The sequence below is a fragment of the Hydra vulgaris genome, chromosome 09 (assembly GCF_038396675.1).
Source record: "Hydra vulgaris chromosome 09, alternate assembly HydraT2T_AEP".
Lineage (NCBI taxonomy): Eukaryota > Metazoa > Cnidaria > Hydrozoa > Anthoathecata > Hydridae > Hydra > Hydra vulgaris.
The window spans coordinates 4975105-4998621 of record NC_088928.1 but is presented as its reverse complement, the minus strand read 5'-3'; the positions used below and the strand labels follow the sequence as shown (position 1 = coordinate 4998621).

The window sequence follows — 23517 nt, the reverse complement described above, 5'->3', positions numbered from 1 at the left end:
TATATATATATATATATATATATATATATATATATATATATATATATATAAATAAAATAAAATAACTCTTTCAATGAACACAATAATAAAAGTAATGCCTTATGGAGAACATAACATTTTATTGAAAACTTCAAATATTTCTGAAAGAGCTACAGAATTCTGAGAACTACAAAATTGATATTCAGTTTACGTTTTCATATTCACGATAATATCAGATCTAAATTTGAAATTAAAAGAAAAATGAAAAATAAGCTTAGATGATTTAGTGAAAACATCAATCACTTTTTTGTTGAGCTTTTTAAGGTGCACAGAGGATTTTTCTGAGGATAGAGTCAAAAGAAAAAACAATCACTATAGCTACTAAGTATCATTATGGAATTATGGCAGTCACATTCATAGTCGTGAATTCCACTTTCTTTTTACGTTAATAGCTGTCGGAAAAATTTTTGTATGCGGACACATATGGAATCAGCATGAGTTTAGTGAAGGTAATTTATTTTATATAAATAACGAAAACTAACAACTTTCCTTGTTCCTGCTGATGATACATCCTAGTTGGGTTGAACAGCAAAAGCGTTTCCAATGAGTGCTACATACTTATCCCCGTTCTGCAATGCAAAAGTGAACTCATTTTCTTAGACGGATTCATTGGTTATTCAAATTCTGATAAGAAGTAGAAGATTTCGAATAACACTTACACAAATTGAAAAAAAAAAAAAAAAAAAAAGTTTTCTAACGAATTATCAGAAAATGCAAAAATTCTAAGTTTTTGCATTTTATGGTAGTTTTTAAAAATAGTAAAAATTTTACAAATAACGCCACCACCACCACCGCCCTTCTACATATTAAAATCTTTATTTAAATATAAAAACCTACATTTTCACGAGTTGAACCATGTAAAGTAATCCATTTTTATTTGACAAAGAGATAGTTTAATATTTTTAATTTACCTTATTTTAAATCAAACTTTTTTCTAAATTCTTTATCAAAATTAAAAATTCATTAAATGATAACTACATTAGCAAGTTTCATACGGGAAGGTCTGGGTACTAATAATTGAGCTGTAGGGACAAAAAATTTTATTGCGTTTGCTTACATTTATAGCAGTTTAAAGTGAAGCAAAATACAGTCATCAAGTTAATAACTAATTTACTATTACTGTTATAAATGGAATTAAATATTAATGCAGTTAACATTTCAACTGCATCAAGAAAGATTTGTGTTGAATGGCTTGTTAACCACGGACTGGGTGTCACAGGCTCTGTTATAGAGTTGCAAGGCAGAATTTTGAAGTTCTTACCATATCCAAAACTAATCAAGAAACTTTATCTAAAAGCAAAAAAAAACTACTTATTCAAAACAAGCTTACATGTAGACGAGATACCACACATGTCTCAAAATTGGACTGGAAGTGAAAACCTCTACCCTTGTGTAAACTCTGAACTTTTTAAAGAATACATACTCAATAAAAGAGAGGGTACATTTGGACAACAGCAAAAAGCATACCAAATGTTAACAAGCAGAAAAATTATATCAGTTAAAATACATTCAGATAAAAAAATAGTATATGTTAGAGCTTTCATAAGAAAATCTTATAGCCACGATGCACGCCCTGCTTATTTACTTTTTGTAGGAGGGACACCTCGTAAAAGTTATTGTGAATGCCCCGTTGGTCTTAGTGGGCTTTGCTGTCATGTTTTAGCTATCCTTCTTTACTTAAAGCATTACGAGGACACAAAGACAACAATTTTAGAATTAACGTGCACACAAGTGATACAGAAATGGCATAAAAGATCAAAAAAAGGTTCTATTCCAATGGTCCCACTACCTCATATTAAAGTAAAATCAGCAAGAAACAAAAGTACAATTGAAAACTTAAAAATCACACCAGCAGATCCAGAAAGTTCATCTTTTAAAAGAGATGTTTTAAAAATGAAGCAAAAAATTAAGGAAGGGCTGAAAAAGGAACCCAATTTTGAAAGACATGTATATGATACTCTTTGTTCAATAGATCTTGGGTATGAATCTGCACTAATGGGGCACTTAAGATTTAGATATGACCCTGAAAGACCCTGAAAGTTTTAAATCCCAACTCAATAAGTTAAGTTCTATAAATGCAAAAAGTCGTACTTTAAATGAACAAGCAGTAAACCCACAAAAATTCCAAAATAATTATAGTAAAATACCAACAATATTGCAAATAATAAATCAAAATAAAGTAAACATCGAGGTAACCATAGTTTCACTGGAACAAGTTATTGTTTTAGAAAAAATTAATAAACAACTTTTAAATGAGGATCCTGTTATTCACATTGATTTGAAAAATCTGATACCATCACAAGGACAATACACAAATCATATTAATGTCAAACAAAATACCCAGGAGTGGATGGACACAAGAAAAGAGAAAATAACGGGGAGTCGATTACCAGCATTGCTAGGAATATATGGACAGGAAAAATTTACAAATTATTGGAAGATAGTTAAGGAAAGATTAAATGAAAATGATATTTATAACACACAAAACATAAAAAATTTTGAGCGTGGTCATAAATATAAATTTATTGCACTTCAGCACTTTGCAAAGATTTCAAAATGTTCTCCTGAAATGTGTGGATTTTTCTATCACCCAGATGATTTAAATTATGGGGCAAGTCCAGATTGCCTTGTGTCACATCAAATTATTTTGGAAATTAAAACACGAGCAAAAAACAGTGACAGTCCATTGACCCATTTAAAAAACCAACCTCAGTATTACGTGCAGGCTCAGCTTGCACTACTATGTACAAAATCTAAATACTGCATTTTACAATCTTATCATCCTGAAACATTAAACTCAAATTTCTTTATTATTCAACTAAATAATTTACTGATGTCAGTTATCAAGGAAATATCAGATAGCATTTTGCATTCAAATCCAATAAAAGATTGACAACATCATGAACATTCTTTGCTCACTACTCTTGGAAATAATATTGTTGGGAAAATTCCTGATTTTAAAGAACTAAAACCACTTAGATCGTATATTAGAGAACTTGTAAAAACATCAACATTTCTATTAAAATTGGTATAAATGTTTAAAACTATGATAAAACAAGAAAATATGTTTTTAAATAGTTATATATATATTCATAAAATAATATAATTTACAAGATTCTGGCTTTGGCCCAATGGGGCGCATTGTAAGGTTTACAACATGACATAACATTTTCCATGTTGAAGAAAGTAAGTCCATTCTTTGTACTGGCCACACCGCATTAAGAATTGACCAATCACGTACGCATCCTATGAATCTCTCTACATGAATACGGGTTGAAGCTATATCAAAATTACCAGCTACATCAGCTTGTGGGAACTGATGGCTTGATTTTTGAGATGGTCGATTCAGATATATTCCTTTTGAAGCGCATAAATCTTGAATTGAAAACCCTCTATCTGCCATAACTTCGTGTTCCTTCTCAACTAGTTCTAAAATATGAGATTGTTCTGTTAATTCATTATCTGTAACTGAACCAGGGTATATGTCTCCAAAAAGCAAACCTGACCCATGTGGAGAGATTCCAATTAAAGCTTTCCCTGTTGTACAGTTTTTATAACTTGAAAACATTAAAGTGTTAAGGTCATAATTGGTTGGTTGTTGAAACTTAAATTCTGTCGCATCCACAACAATATCGGTTTCACCGTGGCCAGTTTTTTTAAAAACAGAAGGCATCATCAGGGAAATATAAGTGCTTTTGACTTTTAAATTTATCTCTGAAAATATTTTGTCTAGAAATACAACCCATCCAGTGAAAACACGATATATGGTACTTTTAGAAACGCCAGCCATAAATCCAATAACACCAAGATGAAGTGCATGTCTGCACAATATTAAAACTAAAAAACAATTCGGTTTTCTTTTCAAGGAATCTGGTTCCTGTACCTTTGCAATCCGGATATTCAATTAGGTGGCAGTATGGTGCTACACAATTATAAAGGAGTTCAAATTGCAGGACAGTTAAACCACATAAATATTTAAACTGCTTTGGTTTGTCTTTAAGTTTAGAATATTTAAACATTCCTTTTTCAAATTTGTCTAGTTCTTTTTTTAAAATTTGATTTTTTACAGATAAAATTAAATATTTTTTATGTAACATTCGTTCTTTACTTTGTTTCTTTTTTTTTTCTTTTTTAAGCTGTGTTATATAATTGTTTGCATTGTTTATTTTTTCTGATAGAATTTTGTTAGCATCTGCTTCTTTTTTTAATTTAGAAAATAACTGTTGTTTTGTTGGTTTAAGTAATGATAAAGGAGATTTTGTAACATAAGAAGGTCGGTTTGTTGGTTTTTTACGAATAGGATAAGGTTTAGACAAGGATATCATCATACTAAGCTTACGTTTTAACCTTTTCAAATGTTTTTTATCAGCTTCAGTCGTTTTTCCTGATTTAGTTATTTTGGCCAGAGCATTTTCATATTTTCGTTCCATTATAGCAATTTGGCTTGGTGGTGCAGCAATGTTTGGAATATCAGTGCATAACTCTCTTATTCCAGATAAAAAATGTTCACAACAAATATGCCCATTTCTGAAATTCATTCCTTTTGTATTTAAAACTTGGATATATTCTTTCTGAATAGAAACATCTTTGGGAAGCCTGTAAAACTTTATACGTTCTCCGTTAGTAGTTTTGGTTCTAAAGTTGTTAAAACATAATGCTGCACCACAAAACCAGTTAACCATTTCTTTTAATTGATACAATCAATTTAATTTGATATCTTATAATGTTTTATATCTTTTCATTAAAATAAATAATAGTTACATATCGCTAACTTATTTTATTTAGCATATTAAAAAAAATATTTGTTTTGATTTTTATATACATTTTTGACTCGATTGTATTAAGTACTACCCTATTTTTAGTAGTTTAATCGAGAAAAAAAACTGATTATCGCTTAATCTAGAAAAATTATCTGATTGGCTAGAATTTTGTCCCTACAGGCAATATTCGCTTAGTTAAACCGCGTCATACGAAACTTGCTAATATAAAGAAAACCCAAAAAACAGAAATTAACGCATTCAAATTAATGGCTTTAAATCGTATTTATAATCTAAATAATCTTTTACCCTGAGTATCGAAGCCAATTATCAAAGTCGCGATCAATGCTAGCATGTACTCATTATTTCGAGAGCATTCGATAGAAAAAACATGCTTTTAACATAATTGTTTGCGTTTGCAACAACTTGACTATGAAACAATAAAAAAAACAAAAGAAAACTAAAATAATGATTTATCTTTCGACAAAACAATTGGTGTAGATATATTCTACAAATGTACAAGTTTCACATATTGCAATTTACTGTTCATAGAGCAATATCCACTTTCAATTATATATTTATATGTAACTTATATACAAGACTTTAAACGTCATAATCATCGTCTTCATCGTCAACTCTTTGTGACAATGGTAGTTTCATAATTGCTGGTAGTGCACTAAAAAAAATTCAAAAACAAGTTAACAAAATACGCGCAAACTGTTACACATTAAAACACATAAATAATAGTAAGAAAATATAAAGATGAAAAATTTTTTTATTGAAGAAAAAAAAAATGATTTCAAAAATCGCGATTAAATAGAAATAAAAACAATAAATTCCATATTACATATAAAATATTATCAAATAATAAAATCAAATAAAATATTATCAAATATTCCATAGTATTATAAATAAAATATTATTAAATATAATTCCATAATATTACACAAAAAATATTACTAAATATGCATTCCTCAATTAGCAAAATTGTGATAAAACCTTATTAACATAATTATATCATTAAAATTTATATATACTAAAAATATCTTTTATTTACATATACTAAACATATTTTTATTGTTATTGTTAAAAATGGTTTTTAATTTGATAAACTTTCACAAATGAAATTCAAAAGTCAAATTAACAAAGGGGCCATCAACAAAGTACATAGGCAGGTATGGGAGGAGGAGGGGGGAGGGAGTTTCCCAAAAGCTTACGAACGCGTACAAGGGGGGAGGGATGTTGAAGACGTGAGTACGCGGTTTGACTATCTCTCTTAAAAAAATTTTTTTTTTAATTTATTCAATTTCACGTGTGTAACACACCAGTATTGTGTTTTTTTTTCTGACTTAAAATAATGAGAAAAAAAGAAATCGAGCGACAATCGTTACAAATAATATTTTTTACTTGAAACGTAATTTGACTGGTAGCGAGATGATAAGCAAAAAGACGTCAAATTAAATCAAACTTGTTTTGAATTCTTTTTTTTTTAATTACTGTACGCAAACTGGCTTTTATTATTTCTCTTAAAATGTGTTAAATTTTTTAATTTTTAAAAAATTTAATGTGAACTCAAATAAAGCTGTAGATGAAGGCTAATTAAATTTAATGACACATCAATATAAAAAGTAAGCAAATTCTTAACAAAATTAAAAATAATTTATACGCATTTTTTGATCTTATTAAATTCATAAAATCCATAAAAACGGCAATCAGCACTAGCCATGTTTAATCAGTAACTTTTCCTAGAAGGTAATGAATTTTTATTTTTCGAGTTAAAGAATTTACCATCTAAGGTTTATGAGTTCTTTTTCCTCCTAACTTTACCCATAATAGAATCATGGGTAATAATAGAATCATGGGTAATAATAGAATCATGGGTAATAATAGAATTATGAGAATTATAAAACTTTGAGAAAGTAGAGTTTGCACAAGTTTTCTATAATGACATAGTATTCAGGATGTAATGTTGACTAAAAACTTTGGCACGTGTTTAGGTTGAGATTTAATTAGGTGTCATTTCATTTACGGTCGAGTGACACCTAAAAAATTACAAAACAATTTGTATAAATTTACGATCTTTTAAATTTTTTTTATCAATTTTAGCAAAATTAAACATGAAATAGTAATATAGTTTATATAACGGTTTAATATTAACATAGTTAATTTGTACAAATGTGTGAAACTTATAAATTTTATAAAAAAGGCAAGATACATGGAACCTGTTTTATGGGTCACTTACTGCTTTTAACCTGAATACCATTAAATTTATATCAAATATTTCAATGTGTTGAAAAACTATAATGATTATAATTACGTGGTAGTATAATCATGTGGTAGTATAATCACGTGGCAGTATAATCATGTGGTAGTATAATCAAGTGGTAGTTAATCATGAAGTAGTATAATCATGTGGTAGTTTAATCATGAGGTAGCATAATCATGTGGTAGTTTAATCATGTGTTAACATAATTATGAGGTAGTATAATTATGTGGTAGTATAATCATGTGGTAGTTTAATCATGTGTTTGCATAATTATGAGGTAGTATAATCATGTGGTAGTATAATCATGTGGTAGTTTAATCATGAAGTAGTATAATCATGTGGTAGTTTAATCATGAGGTAGCATAATCATTGTGGTAGTATAATCATGTGGTAGTATAATCATATAAACAGATTATAATATTTATAAAGTTAACTACTTCAAACTCATCATTAATAATTATAAAATAATTGTCACAGTGTTATATACAATGACAAATACTGTTGTTTTCTTTAGGTTAGTTCTTCTGATGTCCTTAGGAGCTATCATCTCTAGTTTCATTAACCAAAACTCTTGCTTGACTCATCATTCAGTTAGAAGTGGGAAAAATATATATTTTACTTCGTTTAAAGTAAGTTGTTTTTTATTATAGCTATCAAAAATATGCTATACAAACCCAAAATTTATATGTGTTAAATAATTGCAATCTTAAATGTTTCATAAAATGATACAGCAGGACAAGTCATGAAGTAATAAACAAATATTTAATTTCTTTATTATGACAAGAGACTTCCTGGGATTTGGCTTAGTTAATTTTTTATTCAGATTTTGTCATCAAACAAAGGAACAGCTTTATTACATGAATTTTAGGTCCCTAAAAATGGTAGACTAATTAATCTTGGGGAAACAGATTATATCAGGCTGTTGTCAAGCCTTAGGATTTGGTGATGCCGACCTGAATTAATTCCAGTATATATATTGCTTTATTTCCCTCTTCTTTAAAACAGCTCCACAATGAAATGTAATGCAAAATGAAATGAAAAGTAGAGGATGGGAAAACACTATATAAATATATGCATATTCATACATTCATATAGTCCTTGATGTGCTTTTAAATTTGCAAAAACTTTATAAGAAAATCATTACTTTTCGCAATAAAAACATTATAAGAATTGGACATAAAACTAGCTGCTACAATATAAACATGTATCATAAAAAAAAGCGTTGTATTTTTATATCGTTTTGAAAATAAGATACGCAATGACGCAAAAACTACAGCTGATTGTGAGTCTTGATTCACTTTTTGGATTTCCATAAAAATTAAAGTTTAAAAGAAATGTTTGAAAATCAATTCCTTCTTCTGTTGAAAACCAATTCCTACTCCAGATTAAATATCATTAAAAATTAAGTTTAAGTAATGAGGAGAGAAGAATTTTATTGTCTCATGTCAAACTTAATACCATTACAGTTAAAATAAGCAAGAAATGAAAAAGAAACTGGGCACAATAATATAATATAATAAGGCATGAAGTCGCAATCAACAAACACAAAATTCAAATACTGAAACAGCTGATTTTATGACATTGTTTTAGATATGACTCAAAACAACACATAACATTAATTGGCCAATATTAAGCTTTTTTGTTGTTTTTTACATAAAAAGTGCAAACTGTTTTTAGAATTTAATAAATTAAACTTCCTAATTGCATTATCTTCTTGTACACTTCTTTGAGCTACATTAATATTTCAGGATCAGGTAATTCTCAGGTTCAGGATCATCACAATTACCCTGCTACTGGTATCATGCAACCCAGTACTAACTGCCCCATGCCCTGCTGCCTTGTAGCAGGGCATGCCTCGTGTTTTAGGCAAAAGACTAGGAGAAACAAACACCGACTTGAAAATCCCCTGCCTTGGGGCTCTTAGTTGAGTAAAGGCTGGAAATAGCATCTCAATATAATACTTATCTTGGGAAGATGTTAACTGCATCCTGCTGAAATTCCCCTGCCTTGGGGCTCTTGGTTGAGTAAAGGCTAGAGATGATGTCTTGATAAATATACTCATCCTGGGCAGATGTTAACTGCATCCAGGTACTGTCTTGTAGAAGTCCTTCTTGGCAAAGACTTAAGGGGTAATCAGAATTGATTCTGTGAGCCTGCCTTGAATCCCTTCTTTATAAGGCTGGTGTAGATGTAAACCTGTGTTACTTTGTTTCCTGCTTAGAATGATGAATGCTGGATCTTCTTGACTCTACTCATAGGTTTTTGCTTGTGCCTCCTTGATACTGGCAACTCTTCCTGCTATCTCCTAATAAAGGTACAGCTCTAAAATTTAGTTTAATGGTTCTGAGGCCGACTAGTAGTAAGGTTTGCCAAACTCTGTGGTAAATCTTAGAGAGGCTGATTTCTAATCATATTAGCATCACACTGAATGACTCTAACACCACTGACCCTGCTCGCACTAAAACCTATAACTTCTGCAATTCTCAATCTCTTACTAAGACAGTTAACTTTGTGACTTGTTTTTCAGACATCCCTGATCACTTACTTTCACTCCTTAACTTGTCTCTTGTTTCTGAACCTAGCTTGTGTTCCTTGTTTTCCTTTAGGTGGTTCCGACCATGCAATGATCTTTATAAATCTTACATCTTGTATTTCTATTTCGGACTCACTGTATCATTGCACTACTTACGACTACCCTAAAGCTGACTGGGATTCTTTTCGAGATATTTTTCATGGCCTTGGGCTGATTTTTTTAATCTCTCAACTGATAAATGTGCCTCGATGTAAAAAGGTGCTGTCTGATGTTAACCTCTATTATTCTCAGTTCACTAAATCTCATATCTTATTTTAGAAGTTAGGCTCTAGAGAATTTTGGTAAATCTTCAACAGCGTTAACAAGGATAGATCTAACATTCTATGAGACTGATCATATTACATCTCCCAAGCATAAGGTAGAATTATTTGCAAAAAACTTTTCTTCGAATCCAACTCTTGAATCTTACTGTCATACATTTTCTTCTATTCCAGTTAAACAGGTTGACACATTGTTAGACATTCAAATCACTCCAGCTTCTGTTGCTAAAGTTGTATCTCAATTAAAATCTTATACAGTTTGTGGTCCAGACAACATTCCTGTCATAATCTTACAAAATTGTTCTCCAGAACTCTCTTGAATTCTGTCTAAACTATTTAATAAGTGCTGGACTGAGTTTGTCTTGCTGCCTTCTGGAAAATGGCATTGGTTGTTCCAATTTTTAAATACTCCGAAGAACATTCTTACCCCTCCAATTATAGTCCGATCAGTCTTCTTTCTGTTATTAGCAAGATCTTAGAGTCTTTGATCAACAAATTTCTCACATCCCCTCTTGAGTCAAATAATTTACTGTCAGACAATCAATACAATTTTTAATCCTCTAATCCTCTTGCTCTATGGCTGACTTGCTAACTGTTGTGACTGAAAATTTTTATCGTCCATTAGATGGAGGCAGTGAGGCTAGGGCTATTGCTATGATACATGACAACTCTTCTTCATGAATTCCAACCCTCCCACTGAGTCCTCTTATTAATGTCTTCTTGGATAATCGATAACTAGAGTACAATCTCTCTAACTCGAATCTCTATAATTTGAAAAACCTCTATAATTCGAATGGATTTTTCAGACCTGTCAGTAAGATTCTCTCTGTAAATCGAACTTTTTAAATTTTTGTCGTATAAAAAGCTCATTAACCATCGAACTCTTTTTTCAAATTTCCAATGTTTTGATTTTTTGTTAAACAATTACCGTGAATTATTTCCTTCTGTTTAAAAAAAATCATGGCATCAAAAAGACTGCATAAAGAAAACAATTTAAAGCTGAAATACGAAGCTCTACTGGAATTGGAGAAAGGAAAAACAAATAAAGAGGTTTCGTAAATCTTTGATATTCCACCAAACACTCTTTCAACCTGGAAAAAGAATAAAGATAAAATCTTTGACACTTTTCGTCAAGGAAATTTGGCTAAACAGGTGAAAGTTGATACGTATTATCAAGTCAACAAAGCTGTAATTAAATGGTTCAAACAAATGAGAGCTGATAATGTCCCAATCTGTGGTTTGCTGGTAAAAGAAAAAGCTTTATATTTTGCGAAAGAGTTAAGCTTCAAAAATTTTCAAGCTTCGGATGGATGGCTAGACAAATTTAAGAAAAAGTAAATTAATTTCTTATTTTATTCTCTCCAATTTTTATGATTAATGACTTTACAATATATGATTATTCTACAGCTTTTTCTTTAATTGCTTTAAAAAAATTAAGTAAATATTTTCCAGAACTAGACATTCTAAAAACTTGCAAAGACCTCGAAGTTAAATTCAAGCGTACGTATCACACGTATAAGTTACGTCAAAGCAATTATAATTTTTTTTTTGTAGATATGGTATATCTTTCAAAACCATTTCTGGAGAGGCAAAGTCTGTTAACGATCAGATGATTGATCCATGGATTGAAACCACACTGCCAACAATTCTCTCTCGATACCCACTTGAAAATATTTTTAATGCCAATGAATTTGGTCTTTTCTACCAATGTTTGCCTGATAAAAGCTTACATTTAAAAAATGAAAAGTGCAAAGGAGGCAAGCATAGTAAAACTTGCCAGACTGGGATGGCCGCAGGTAATGTTAAAGGAGAAGGACTTTCAATGTTTGTAATTGGAAAATCGAAGTCTCCTAGATTCTCCTTGTTGCTATCGGGCCCAACCAAAAAGTTGGATGTCGGCAGAATTATTCGAGGAGTGGGTTAAAGAAATTGAGTGGGTTAAAGAAGTTTAGTTTTCAGAAAAAGAAAATTGCTTTAATTGTAGATTATTGTTCTGCCCATCCTAATGTGCAGAAACTTGATTGGGTGGAGCTTATCTTTCTTCCACCAAATACAACTTTGATCACCCAACCTATGGATTAAGGAGTTATCCGATTTCTTAAAGCCAAATATCGTTCACTTGCAGTGAAAAAGCAAATTGCTGCCTTAGAAAAAAAGAACAAGATGCTTAAGTTTTCTTAACTGCTATGTTTATGCCAACAAAAGCATGGAATTCCATTCCAGATCAAACCTTCATAAATTGTTTCGAAAAATCAGGAATATCATTAGAAGCAGTGGAAAAGCATGTAAATGATGATAAAGACCCACTCTGTGGCTTAGATGTAGATGAGACTGTTATGGAAAACTTCAGAAATGATCTCGAATTGTTAAAAACAAAATTCGATGCAGATTTTAACCTCATGGCTGACGAGTTAATAGACATAGATTTTGATGTTTGCATTGCCAACAAATCATCAGATGAGGACATCATTGCAGAAGTTTCTGAGCATGATGCTATTGAAACTGAAGAGGAATCTGATGATGAGTGCATTGGTGTTTCTGACAATGCTACAAACCAAATCTGAACGAAACGATGCATGCTGTCACTGTACTTGAGAATTACAGTCTTTATTCTAACTTTGGAGATGGTTTGACCAAGGCTCTTAAAGAAATAAACCGTGTCATTAAAATGGATTTAAAAGCCTCAAAAAGACAATTAATATGGATTTAAAAGCCTTAAAAATACAATTACTGACTTTTTTTGAAAATGGTAAAGTTTAAATCACAGAATATATATTGCATTTAGGCCTAAGAATCACTATTTGTTTGTTTGTTTCATTTCTATTCGTTACTTTGACCAGAATATTTGAAAAAAAGTCAACTTTCTATAATTCGAAAATCTCTTTAATTCGAACTTTTTTTTTCTCCTGTTAAATTTGAATTAGAGAGATTGTACTGTACTAATCTTTCATGGAAACCATATATACAAATGATTACTAGATTAGCATCTGCTAAGGTTGCTTCTCATTATCATGCTCACCATTTTCTTAATCATGATTTCATTCACTACCTCTACAAATCTCTTATTTGTCCCTGTATGGATAACTATTGTTATATATTGGCTGGTTCTTCTAATGATGCTCTTTCTCTTCTAGACAAGATCTAAAAATGCATTTTAAATGTAGTTGGACCTGCTCTGATAAGCTTGACCCACTTCCTCATCATTGTAAAGTTGCATCTCTTTCTTTTTTCTACAAATACTACCATGGTCGATGCTCAAAAGAGCTATCATCTCTAGTTCCAACAACTAAAACTCATTTCGCTATACTCATCATTCAGCAAAGTCTTATTCTTTTACTGTATCTGTCGCTGCAGTCTTTAAAAGCTTTTATTCATCTAGTTTTTTCCCTGCACTTAAACCCTTTGGAACTTTCTCCTATCTAAAAGTTTTCCTGACCCATACAACCTACAACTTTTCAAGTCTGTCAACCGTTTCCTTGCTATATAACTCTATTCTTTTTTTTCCTATGCAAAGAGAAGGTAGTTCAAACATGGCTGTATCATTGCTGAATTGGCCTACTCTTTATTTACTATGGCCTACACTTTATTTAGTAAATTTATTTAACAAAATTATAGCGACCAGAGTGCTTGCGTTAGAAACAAGAGATCCAGGATTCGAAAGGAGCCCTGGCACATTTTGTACCATCAGTAAGGAAGGAACTGTAAACTTCTTAGTTTAATACTCTTCTGCAGTGCTCTGTGACAAGACCGTTAGGTCTTCTTAGGGCATCTAAAACAAAACAACAACAACAACAAAAAAATCTGTGGTTCTTCTCAAACATCTCCCTCATGGGCCTGATTTTTTTTGACAATTGAGTCCTAGATTTACACATTTTCTTCCAAGGTAACCCCGATTACATAAGAATTTGGAAAAGATTTTGCTGAATTGGATTAAACTAGTGTTGGTACAACTTTTAAAAAATTTGACTGTTGACTAAATTAACTAACATATTTTCTAAAATGTTTAATATTGCTTTTAATGTTTAATATTTTAATATTGCTTATAATAAAACTTTATGAGAATAAACAAAAGTATGTAGCTATAATAAATGCTTGTGTTATTAAATAAGCAAACAAAATTAAAATTTACAAAAATTAAATTGAAAAAAAGGTTTAAGGATTTTAAGATCTTAACTCAACTAAATTAAATTTTAGTCGATTAGTAGGAAATCGATTGTCGATTAAAGTGACTATTTGGTTTTTCAAAGTCGACTAATTTCGAATTTCAACTAGTCACCTTTGAGTTGATTTAGTTGAAATTGATAACAACACTAGAAAAAAACTTTATTTTTACTTTGTAGATTATACTTATGTAGTATTTTTTAAATCAGTATAATCAATAACATTTTTTGAAAATAAATTTTCATTAAGACCTAATGATTGTTCATTAGATAATATAATTTTAAATACTTTTAAGGTATCAAACAAAAAAATTTACTTTCTGATTAAATATTTCATAAGCAAAAATTTTTTATTGAACCTATAATAATAAGTTAATAAAATATCATATTATTGGCATATATGTATATATGCCAATAATATGATATTTTATTAACTTATTATTAAATACTTAAAATGATATTATTATTAAAAGTTTTAAAAAAGAAATGTCAAAACAACTTTTTTATTTTAATTTCTTCAAGTTTGTACATTTTTTTTTATTTGTAAATAAATTTAGTGAATTAAATTGAGAAAAACTCATTATTTAGTATCAATGGATAACAATTTACAATCATTAATTTGCACGCACTTTGCAAATGCGTAAAAAATTTGTTTTGAAAAAATAAAAGTTAATTAAAGTCAATAAGCATCATTTGATATATCTAATAACTTATTAACTAGAATGAAAATAATTTGAAAATAAAACTTCCTTATATGACATCTCTTAAATTAGATGTTTGTTGTTAAGTAAAGATACAAATGCCGACGTTCATTAAAAAAAAAAAAGTTTGTTATGCCTTTTTTAATGAATAAAACCAAAAGCTCTCCTAAGAAGCTGTTTAAAGGAGCAGCTTGCATAGCTCGCCATGTTTATTTTAGAAGAGCTTTTTGCCGCTCACGCACTCATTTCTTCCTGCTGAGGCCTGTATATATATATATATATATATATATATATATATATATATATATATATATATATATACAAAAAAAAAAAAAAAAAAAAAAATTTTTGTTAAGTGATTTTCTACTACTAATATATATATATATATATATATATATATATATATATATATATATATATATATATATATATCTATATATCTAGTATATCTATCTATCTATCTATCTATCTATCTATCTATATATATATATATATATATATATATATATATATATATATATATATATATATATATATATATATATATATATATATATACATATATATGTATATATATATCTATATATATTAGATGCGGTAGTGGTATAATGTGTGCGCTTGCTTCATAAGCGAGAAGTTCCATGTTCAATCCCCACGACGTCCCTGGTAGTACTGAGTTGAGAGAGGATTATAATGAGCGACAAGAATAATGTTGAAAAATGGATTTCGGAATAATGTCGAATTTATTATAAAGGCCCAATGTTGCAAAAAAAAGGAATAATGTCGCAAAATAAAATTAATTTTATGAATAGTGTTGAAAATAAAATAAAGAAATAATGTTGCAAATGAATTTAATAAATAGTGTCGAAAACAAAAATAGTGTTGCAAATAATAAAAGTAAGTGTCACAAATAGTAAAATCGGAATAGTGTCGATAACATAAAAAAGGAAAAGCGTCGCAAATAATGAAAACGGAGTAGCGTTGCAAATAGTAAAAACGGAATAGTGTTGCAAACAGTAAAAACGGAATAGTGTTGCAAATAGTAAAAACAGAATAGTGTCGCAAATAGTAATTACTATTCCTTAGATTCATTTGTGACACTACTCTGTTTTTACTATTAGCAACACTATTCTGATTTCACTATTTGCGACATTATTCCGTTGTATTTTTTGTGACACTTTTCATTAAATCCATTTGCAACACTATTCCGTTTTTTTGTTTTCGACCTATTCATTAAACTCATTTGCAACATTATTCCTTTTCTGTTATTCGACAATTTGCGACACTATTCCTTTTTTTACATTTTCGACAATCAAATTTGCGACATTCAAAATTTTGCAACACTATTCCTCCACATTGTTGTAACCACAATTATGTAGCCTCCTCATGTGTAGGCCTTGGGGAGGTAAATTAACAAAAAAAATATATATATATATATATCTATATCTATATATATACACACTCCTAGTCGCCGTTTACAGGGACATATTTTTTTGTCCCTGGGAGGTAAATTAACAAAAAAATATCTATATCTATATATATACACACTCCTAGTCGCCATTTACAGGGACATATTTTTTTTGTCCTTGGGGAGGTAAATTAACAAAAAAAATATCTATATCTATATATATACACACTCCTAGTCGCCGTTTACAGGGACATATTTTTTTTGTCCCCATAACTTATTTCTTTTTTACTTTTTTTCTCCTATTTTTATCATATTTATATAATTTTTTAAATTTTTATTTTATTTCTATTTTTTTTTATACATATTTAAATTTACTATTTTATTATAAAAATATAGTTTTATATTTATTTTTGTTATTTTTATTTATTATATATTATATTTCATTTTAATTTTTATCTATTTATAAAAACGGCTAATTACAGTAATATATTTAAACCTTGCCTTAATTCTAGCCCTAAGCCTGACCTTGATGCTGACCCTAATCAAACCCTCAGTTGATGTAGCAACACTTTATTGCAAGTCAGGATATTTGATAGTCGAAGTATGTACTTTTCGCTCTCCATAAAAGTTGCTTATGGGGACATTTTTTTCACACAAAAACGATGCTTACGGGGACAAAAAATTAACGGTAAATAAAAATGTCCCTGATAATGCTAATGCCCCTGTAAGGTTGTTTTTTTTTTAAATCTGTCCCCGTAGATGATACTATAGGTGTGTGTGTGTGTGTTTATATATATATATATATATATATATATATATATATATATATATATATATATATATATATATATATATATATATATATATATATACATATATACACACATATATATATATATTAACTTTATTTTAAATAACTTTTTCTCACCTAACTGCATGACCAGATAACTTTGGTATAGATTGTGATGATATACAAGGCTGAGGCGTGTGAGGTCGACTCATTATGGATTCAATTGAATGATTACTTGTTTTTTGAAAAAATGATAAAGAAGATGAAGAAGACTGTAAAGATATTGTCGGAGATAAAGCACTGTCTAAAGAACGTGATTGCTTGCTTTTTGGCTGAACAACCCTCGGCGTTTTTTGCTTTTTATGTTGAGAAGCATCATCCTCAAATTTAAAAATTGTTTTAATATAATATAACATAAATACAATAAAAAAATTATATATTGAATATTACAACACTAAAAAAATCTTTATTTAATGCATTTCAAATTTTTACATTTTCACCATCTGTTCCTTCATCTGATGAAGAAGCTTTTTTCCTTTTTTTTCTTTCACCGTCTCCTTTTTTTTTCCTATAAATAGCTTTCAACTTTAAATGTTATAACTATAAAAATAATTTAAAATAAAATATAGTAGTAGTATTAAATAATAATAAAAAAATAATTTAAGCACTTGCCTTTTTGGTTTCTCATTAGCTTCACTAGAATCCTCTTCTTCTGCATTTCCAATATCTGCAATATTTACTACTAAATCTTTTAAAAAATCAAATTTTCCTTCGTTTTCAATGCAATGTTTTCTAAAAAATAAAAAAATTTAGTTATTTTTTTATGTACAAAAAAAATTAATAATAATAATCATGTACTATAACCAAGTAGGTTTTTAAATATTATAATACTTAAATTATAAAAATTCTTTAAAAATAATCATATTAAAAACATTTAAAATCATTTTTTTAAACATCAATAATAGAAATATTAAGAAAAAAATACCATAAATTTTATCTTTTTTTTAAACAGTGGTTTCCAACTTGTGACATTTAGTAGACCTAAATATAATTTTAACGGACAGACGCATTTTGAGGTATAACTTTTAACAATTGTGTGCCTAATGTCGAAAAGTATTGATTAAAATGACATCAAGTTTTTAAGATCTTGGATATTTGTTGCCTTTTCTTTTTCACTTATCAGAGTTTCAATATCAAGAAAATACTTAACAAAAATACACCTATCTAATTTGGTTGTAAGAAAAAAATAATAATAAAAGAATTGAATGCCTTTTTAAAAAACAAAGTCTAAGATTGTTTAAATCTATATCTTAAATTCTATAACTTGTTTTAAAATAATTTTTGGTAAAACTTTTATATGTAATCAAATATATTTTGTTAAGAAAGTAATTAACTTTAATGATAAAATGTATTCTTATTTTCTGAAAATTTTTGCTTTAACTTTAATGAACCAAATTTAAGAAAGGCTCTTATCTTATAGCTTGCATGATAAAAATCAAAAAAGTTTGGTTTTAACAGTTATAGAAATATATATTAGAAACATATACACAACCCTCGGAATTAGGGTCGGCATTTGGTAATGCCGACCTGAAAGTGTTTGAGGTCGGCAATTTTTTGCCGACCTTGTTTCTATGTTTTATAGAAAGACCTTTGTATCAAATAATTTTTGCCGACCTGATGCCGACCTCTGAAAGATTGAGGTCGGCAAATTATTGCCAACCTCATTTTTCCTAATTCCGAGAGTTGTATACATATATACTTTTTTCATACAAACTCACTCCCAACAAGACTGCAAGGAAAAAAAGTGTTAAAAAGCAAGGAAACGATTGACAGAAGACTTGAAAAGCAGTAAAGAGTAAGATATGCAAAAATTTAGATTTTAAAAGAACCAGCCCAAATATGACAACAGTATTCTATACAGGGAAAAATAAGAGATTTATAGAGATAGAAAATGGAATCAGGAGAAATATAATGCCAAGCACAATAAAGAGAAGCAACCTTGGAGCAGATACTAACTTTGTACATATGGTTTCTATGAGAGGTCAGTAGTAAATGATAATCCAAATAGACATAAAGAAGAGGATTCAGTGAGAGGGTTGCTAAAGTTGTTTGCAGTAAAAAACTGAGTTTTGTTGGAGTTAAAATTTACAAACCACTGAAGCCCCAAGCTTTATAAAAGAGAGATCAAATTCAAGATCAGCTGCCTGTCCTAAGCCATCAAAAAGAGAAGGCTTTTTTTGTCAAAACAGGATTATAAAGCTGAGTCGTCAGCAAATGGATGTAATTATTTTTTATTAACTATTATTTCTAAAAATTATTAGAAACAACGAAATAAAATGTTCCTAAATTGAACTAAAAGATAAACTTTTGGAAAACAGATTCTTTTTTCAAACTTCAAACAAATTGGTATATTTTATGCCTAAAGTTACATGAATATAGCAACTTTTAAAAATTAAAGGATTATATCAAACTATAGATTTAATTGTTATTTTAATGCTATCAAAATTTCAAAAGTTTGTCAATTTCATAAGAAAAATACTAGCTCACAAAATTTATCAAATTATGTAGGCAATCTTTAATCTAGCATTTAATTTAAAAGTGTATTTGTGCATAAAGATTGTACACCTGCTCAGCAAACACAACTTAAGAGAAAATATATTGCAGCAATGTCACCATATGCTGAGGCTTGGACAGGAATGGCGTGCGATCGAGCGCTATTACTGACCACGCAAATGATTTTATTTTTTGACAACTTGACCACAACTGTATAGATGATTTTTAAACATTTTAGAAGTGTGCTGAAAATAGAAATGCTAGCTAAACTAGGAAGAAAATTAAAAACAATAATAATGAAAAAAGAAAACAATTCCTTATGAAAAAGTAAATAATAAGCGCCAAAATAAAATTCAAAAAATTAAAAAAAAAATTTTTTATGTTTTTTATTTTGCGAAAACTTTTTTTATGTTTTTAATTGCGTTTAAAATAATTTACTTAAAAATTTATCTTTTGAAACGTTTTATTAAAGTTACGCAAAATGCTTTTACAAATTACTTCTAATGATTGTTTAATGAATTTTAATTAAATTACTAAAAAGTGTAATATATATTATTTTAAAATTGTTTAAACATTAAAAAGTTGTAAAAAAAAATTGTTTAAAAGATACCGTATTCTATTTAAAATAGTAATTTTTAATCATTTCATGTTCTGATTAGTTAGTCAAGCTAAAAAAAAAAGTTTAAAATGATTCTTTGTGAAATAGAAACAAAAACAAAAAAAAAAAGCAAATAAATCATTCAATTGCAATGAAAAATTTAATTTAACTTATTCATAATTTAATCTTTCAAAAGAATTTTAGAAAAACATGGAAAAATAGTTTCAAACAAATTATTATATTTAAATTTATTATAAATAAAGCATACCTAAATAAAAAAAAATTAAATATAACATTTTTTAATTTACACAAAATACGTTTATTTGAAACAATCACTATAATTAATTTTTTATTTTATTTAAAGCCTTCACGTAAAATAAAAAATTAAGAAAAGATCAATGATTAAAAGTTATTCTTAACATAACAATTTTTTTTATAGCATTTAAATTGTTAAAACATCAAAACCACCGTGGTCAAATTGTAAAGAAAAAATATTATAAGCGTCACTTACAGCGTGCAATCGCACGCCATTCATGTCCAAGCCTGTATGCTGCAACAATGCTACTATGTCTGGAGAGACTGTATTTTTGCTTCACCACCTCTAAATGTGTTTATCAATCCTCAACCAGTCTTTTATCATCATATCAATTACAATTCAATGGATCATTTCTAAAACCAGAAAACTTCCATTGGCAAACAAACTTATTAACATATTATGTTTCAACCTTATACAGCAATAAAGCAAACAAATTCCAAACTATTTTGTGATAAAACTGATATAATGTTTTGCAAGACTTGGTTTGTGTCTAATTACTCTTTCATAATAAATAATTATCAGCACTTTTATATGTTTCATGGATCAATGTATAAGGCAGTGCCGTCATCTGTTTCAAAAATAGCTTTAAAACAATCTTTTAGGCAAAGATTATATTCTAATTGGATTTGTCTATAAACAACTGTTATCAGATGTTACTACAAAATTAAAAAATCAATCAAAAAAGCCTCATCATTAATGGATCAAGTAAATTCACTTGCCTCATATTGGTTGGTGATATAAGGTTTGAAGTCAGATGGTCAAGTTCTGGAGGCTTTTCTAAAATCTTTGCTAATAATGCCCCTAAATTTTTTCACATAACAAACTCTTGTTTGGTCCCTAAATTTGTCCATTAGTCAACTATTGGAATCTAATATTTGCTAGTAATGAGTCTTATCAAAGTTTCTATACAACTTTGGCTAGCTCTAAGACTAGCTCTATAGCTCTATAGTTAAACATTAAACTATCGTATGAGATCTTAACAACTAAAATTTTAATGATTTAAAAATAACCTAATAATAAGATTATTTTAATCCCACAAATATTAATGACATAAACACTAAATTTTTCAGCTTCAATAAGATTAACCATTTTAAAATGTTGAAGAATGTTACAATATATTTCTATGATGCAGTCTATGTTTTTATCTCTCTTTGTTGCTTAGTTGGTTTATAATTATAAAGTATATCACTAAATTTGATTGAAATAAAGTATTTTTATTATGAGGTCAATAAAATAACTCAAGATGAGACTTTGACATTCACTCATTATCATGCAGTTCTGCTAAATTTACATACAGAGTATACACCATTTATTCTAAATGTAATTTTTGTATGGCCACCTATGTGTGATTTTAAATAAAAAGCACTTTAAGCATTTTTTCTCCAGTTTTGTTAGAAATGCTTTCTGCTATCTCTAAAGTCATGTTTTAAAACCTCATTTGGAATAAATGTTTTGAATAAAGTAAAATTGTAATGAAAACACATTGAAAAGCCCTAATAAGAACATGTCAATTGCAATAAGTGAATGTCAATATTTAGAAGATAAAGGTTAATGGTTTGTGTGATTATGAATTTAATCCTTTATAGTTTAAAAGAAGTTATGTATAAATATATTAAATTTATTTTTTTGAGTAAATTATGAATTAATAACATAAAAATGTCTAAGAATAATTGCAGTTTCAATAGTGAGTGGCTAAAAGATTCTAGATTTTTCATATGAGATATCTGCAGACAAAACTGTAGAGTGCAAGATATACTTTGCATGTGTAGTTTCAGTTAAAGTGACATGGAAATTAGAGCAGTAATAAGTCATGGGTTGGGTAAGAAATATCTGAGAAAGGCAGAGGAAACTAAAAGGAATCTTTTTTGACAAAAAACCACTTCCAATAGAAAAATCTTGTTCATTTGAAGCACCTTCAAAGATTCCAAAATTGAATAGTACATTGTTCCTGCCTGCACTCTTAATGCAGAAATAATGTGGACTTTAAAGGCTGTTGTATCTCACTATTCATTTAGATCATGTACTGTTTAGGTGAGTTGTTTAAAGTAATGTTTACAGATAGCGAAATTGTAAAAGGATTTTCATTGAGTAGAACAAAATGTGGCTATTTAATAAACTTTGGAATGTATCCTCATTTTAAAAATGCATTAATTAAGGAAGTTCAGTTATCACCATTTTTTGTTGTTTTCTATGATGAGTCTATGAATCAAGAGGAACAGATGGATATTATAATTTGTTATTGAAATGAGTCTTCAAGTGTCGTTGAAATTAGTTATTTGGATTTGAAACTTTTAAAATGACTTGCTGAAAAATACAAAATTTAATCACAGAAAATTTAACCACAGAATTAAACGAAACTTAGAAATTGCTGACAAAAAACTTCATTGAGTTCTCCATGAATGGACAAAGTACCAACTGGAAAGTAGATCTTCTTAATGGCCAAAGTTCTAGCTCTGAGTTACTATTGCTACTTGCGATTGGAAATTGTGGGTTGCATGTAAGGGTGCATTTGCTTCTGGTGTTGAATCGATACCATGGTAATGGTTTTATAAAGACATTTTCAGGTTTTTTAATATTTATAGTGTATACCATAAAACCCCCTAATTCTGGATGGTTTTAGTAAAAAGTTTCATAACTCGCTAAATATAATGAATTTATGAGATATTTTTTTAAATTAATAAATGTCTATACCAGACAAATCGAACAATATATTAATTCGAAAAAAAATTATATAAAATAATGCAATCATGAAAGATTTTAATTTGAAATCTAACAAAACTAAATTAACAAAAAAAAAGAGAAAAAAAATAACTTAGATTTGCAATGAAAAAATTAAAAAATTAAAAACACATTATTTTGTGCATAATTTTGCTGATTATTTGAATTTAAAAAAAATCAAATTACCATTTGAACTAATTGAAAAAAATTAAAAACAAATTAGCTACCAGCAGAAAAAAATAGACACCTAAATCCAGATAGAGGTAATTATTATTTTATGTGCCTGAAAAAAATAAAAAATAAAATAGCCACCAGCAAAAAAAATTAGACACTTAAATCCTGTATCAGTATTAATTAT

General features: G+C 28.6%; 2 protein-coding genes across 2 annotated transcripts in view; both read right to left on the bottom strand.

The window, feature by feature from the left end:
* Positions 1-2937: 2937 nt before the first annotated feature.
* Positions 2938-4721, bottom strand: LOC136085202 (uncharacterized). Its single transcript, XM_065806491.1, has 3 exons — positions 3923-4721; positions 3151-3876; positions 2938-3083 (listed from the first exon to the last, which is right to left on the bottom strand). The coding sequence occupies exons 1-3, from the start codon at positions 4719-4721 to the stop codon at positions 2938-2940; spliced, it is 1671 nt and encodes a 556-aa protein (XP_065662563.1).
* Positions 4722-5257: 536 nt separating this feature from the next.
* LOC100205337 (dr1-associated corepressor) overlaps positions 5258-23517 on the bottom strand; it is a 33924-nt gene continuing 15664 nt past the window's right edge. Inside the window, exons 4-7 of the mRNA XM_065804571.1 lie at positions 17647-17766; positions 17467-17542; positions 17113-17354; positions 5258-5472 (exon numbers count right to left, since the gene is read on the bottom strand). Of these exons, the coding sequence (XP_065660643.1) occupies positions 5400-5472; positions 17113-17354; positions 17467-17542; positions 17647-17766 (511 nt within the window). The 3' untranslated portion in view covers positions 5258-5399. The remainder of the gene's footprint in view (positions 5473-17112; positions 17355-17466; positions 17543-17646; positions 17767-23517) is intronic.

Coding starts and splice junctions, on each gene's coding strand:
- LOC136085202 (XM_065806491.1), bottom strand. CDS start 4,721: ATGGTTAACTGGTTTTGTGGTGCAGCATTATGTTTTAACAACTTTAGA. Junction 3,877..3,922: donor TGAATATCCGGATTGCAAAG/GTACAGGAACCA, acceptor ATTGTTTTTTAG/TTTTAATATTGTGCAGACAT. Junction 3,084..3,150: donor TGGGCCAAAGCCAGAATCTT/GTAAATTATATT, acceptor GTTTTATCATAG/TTTTAAACATTTATACCAAT.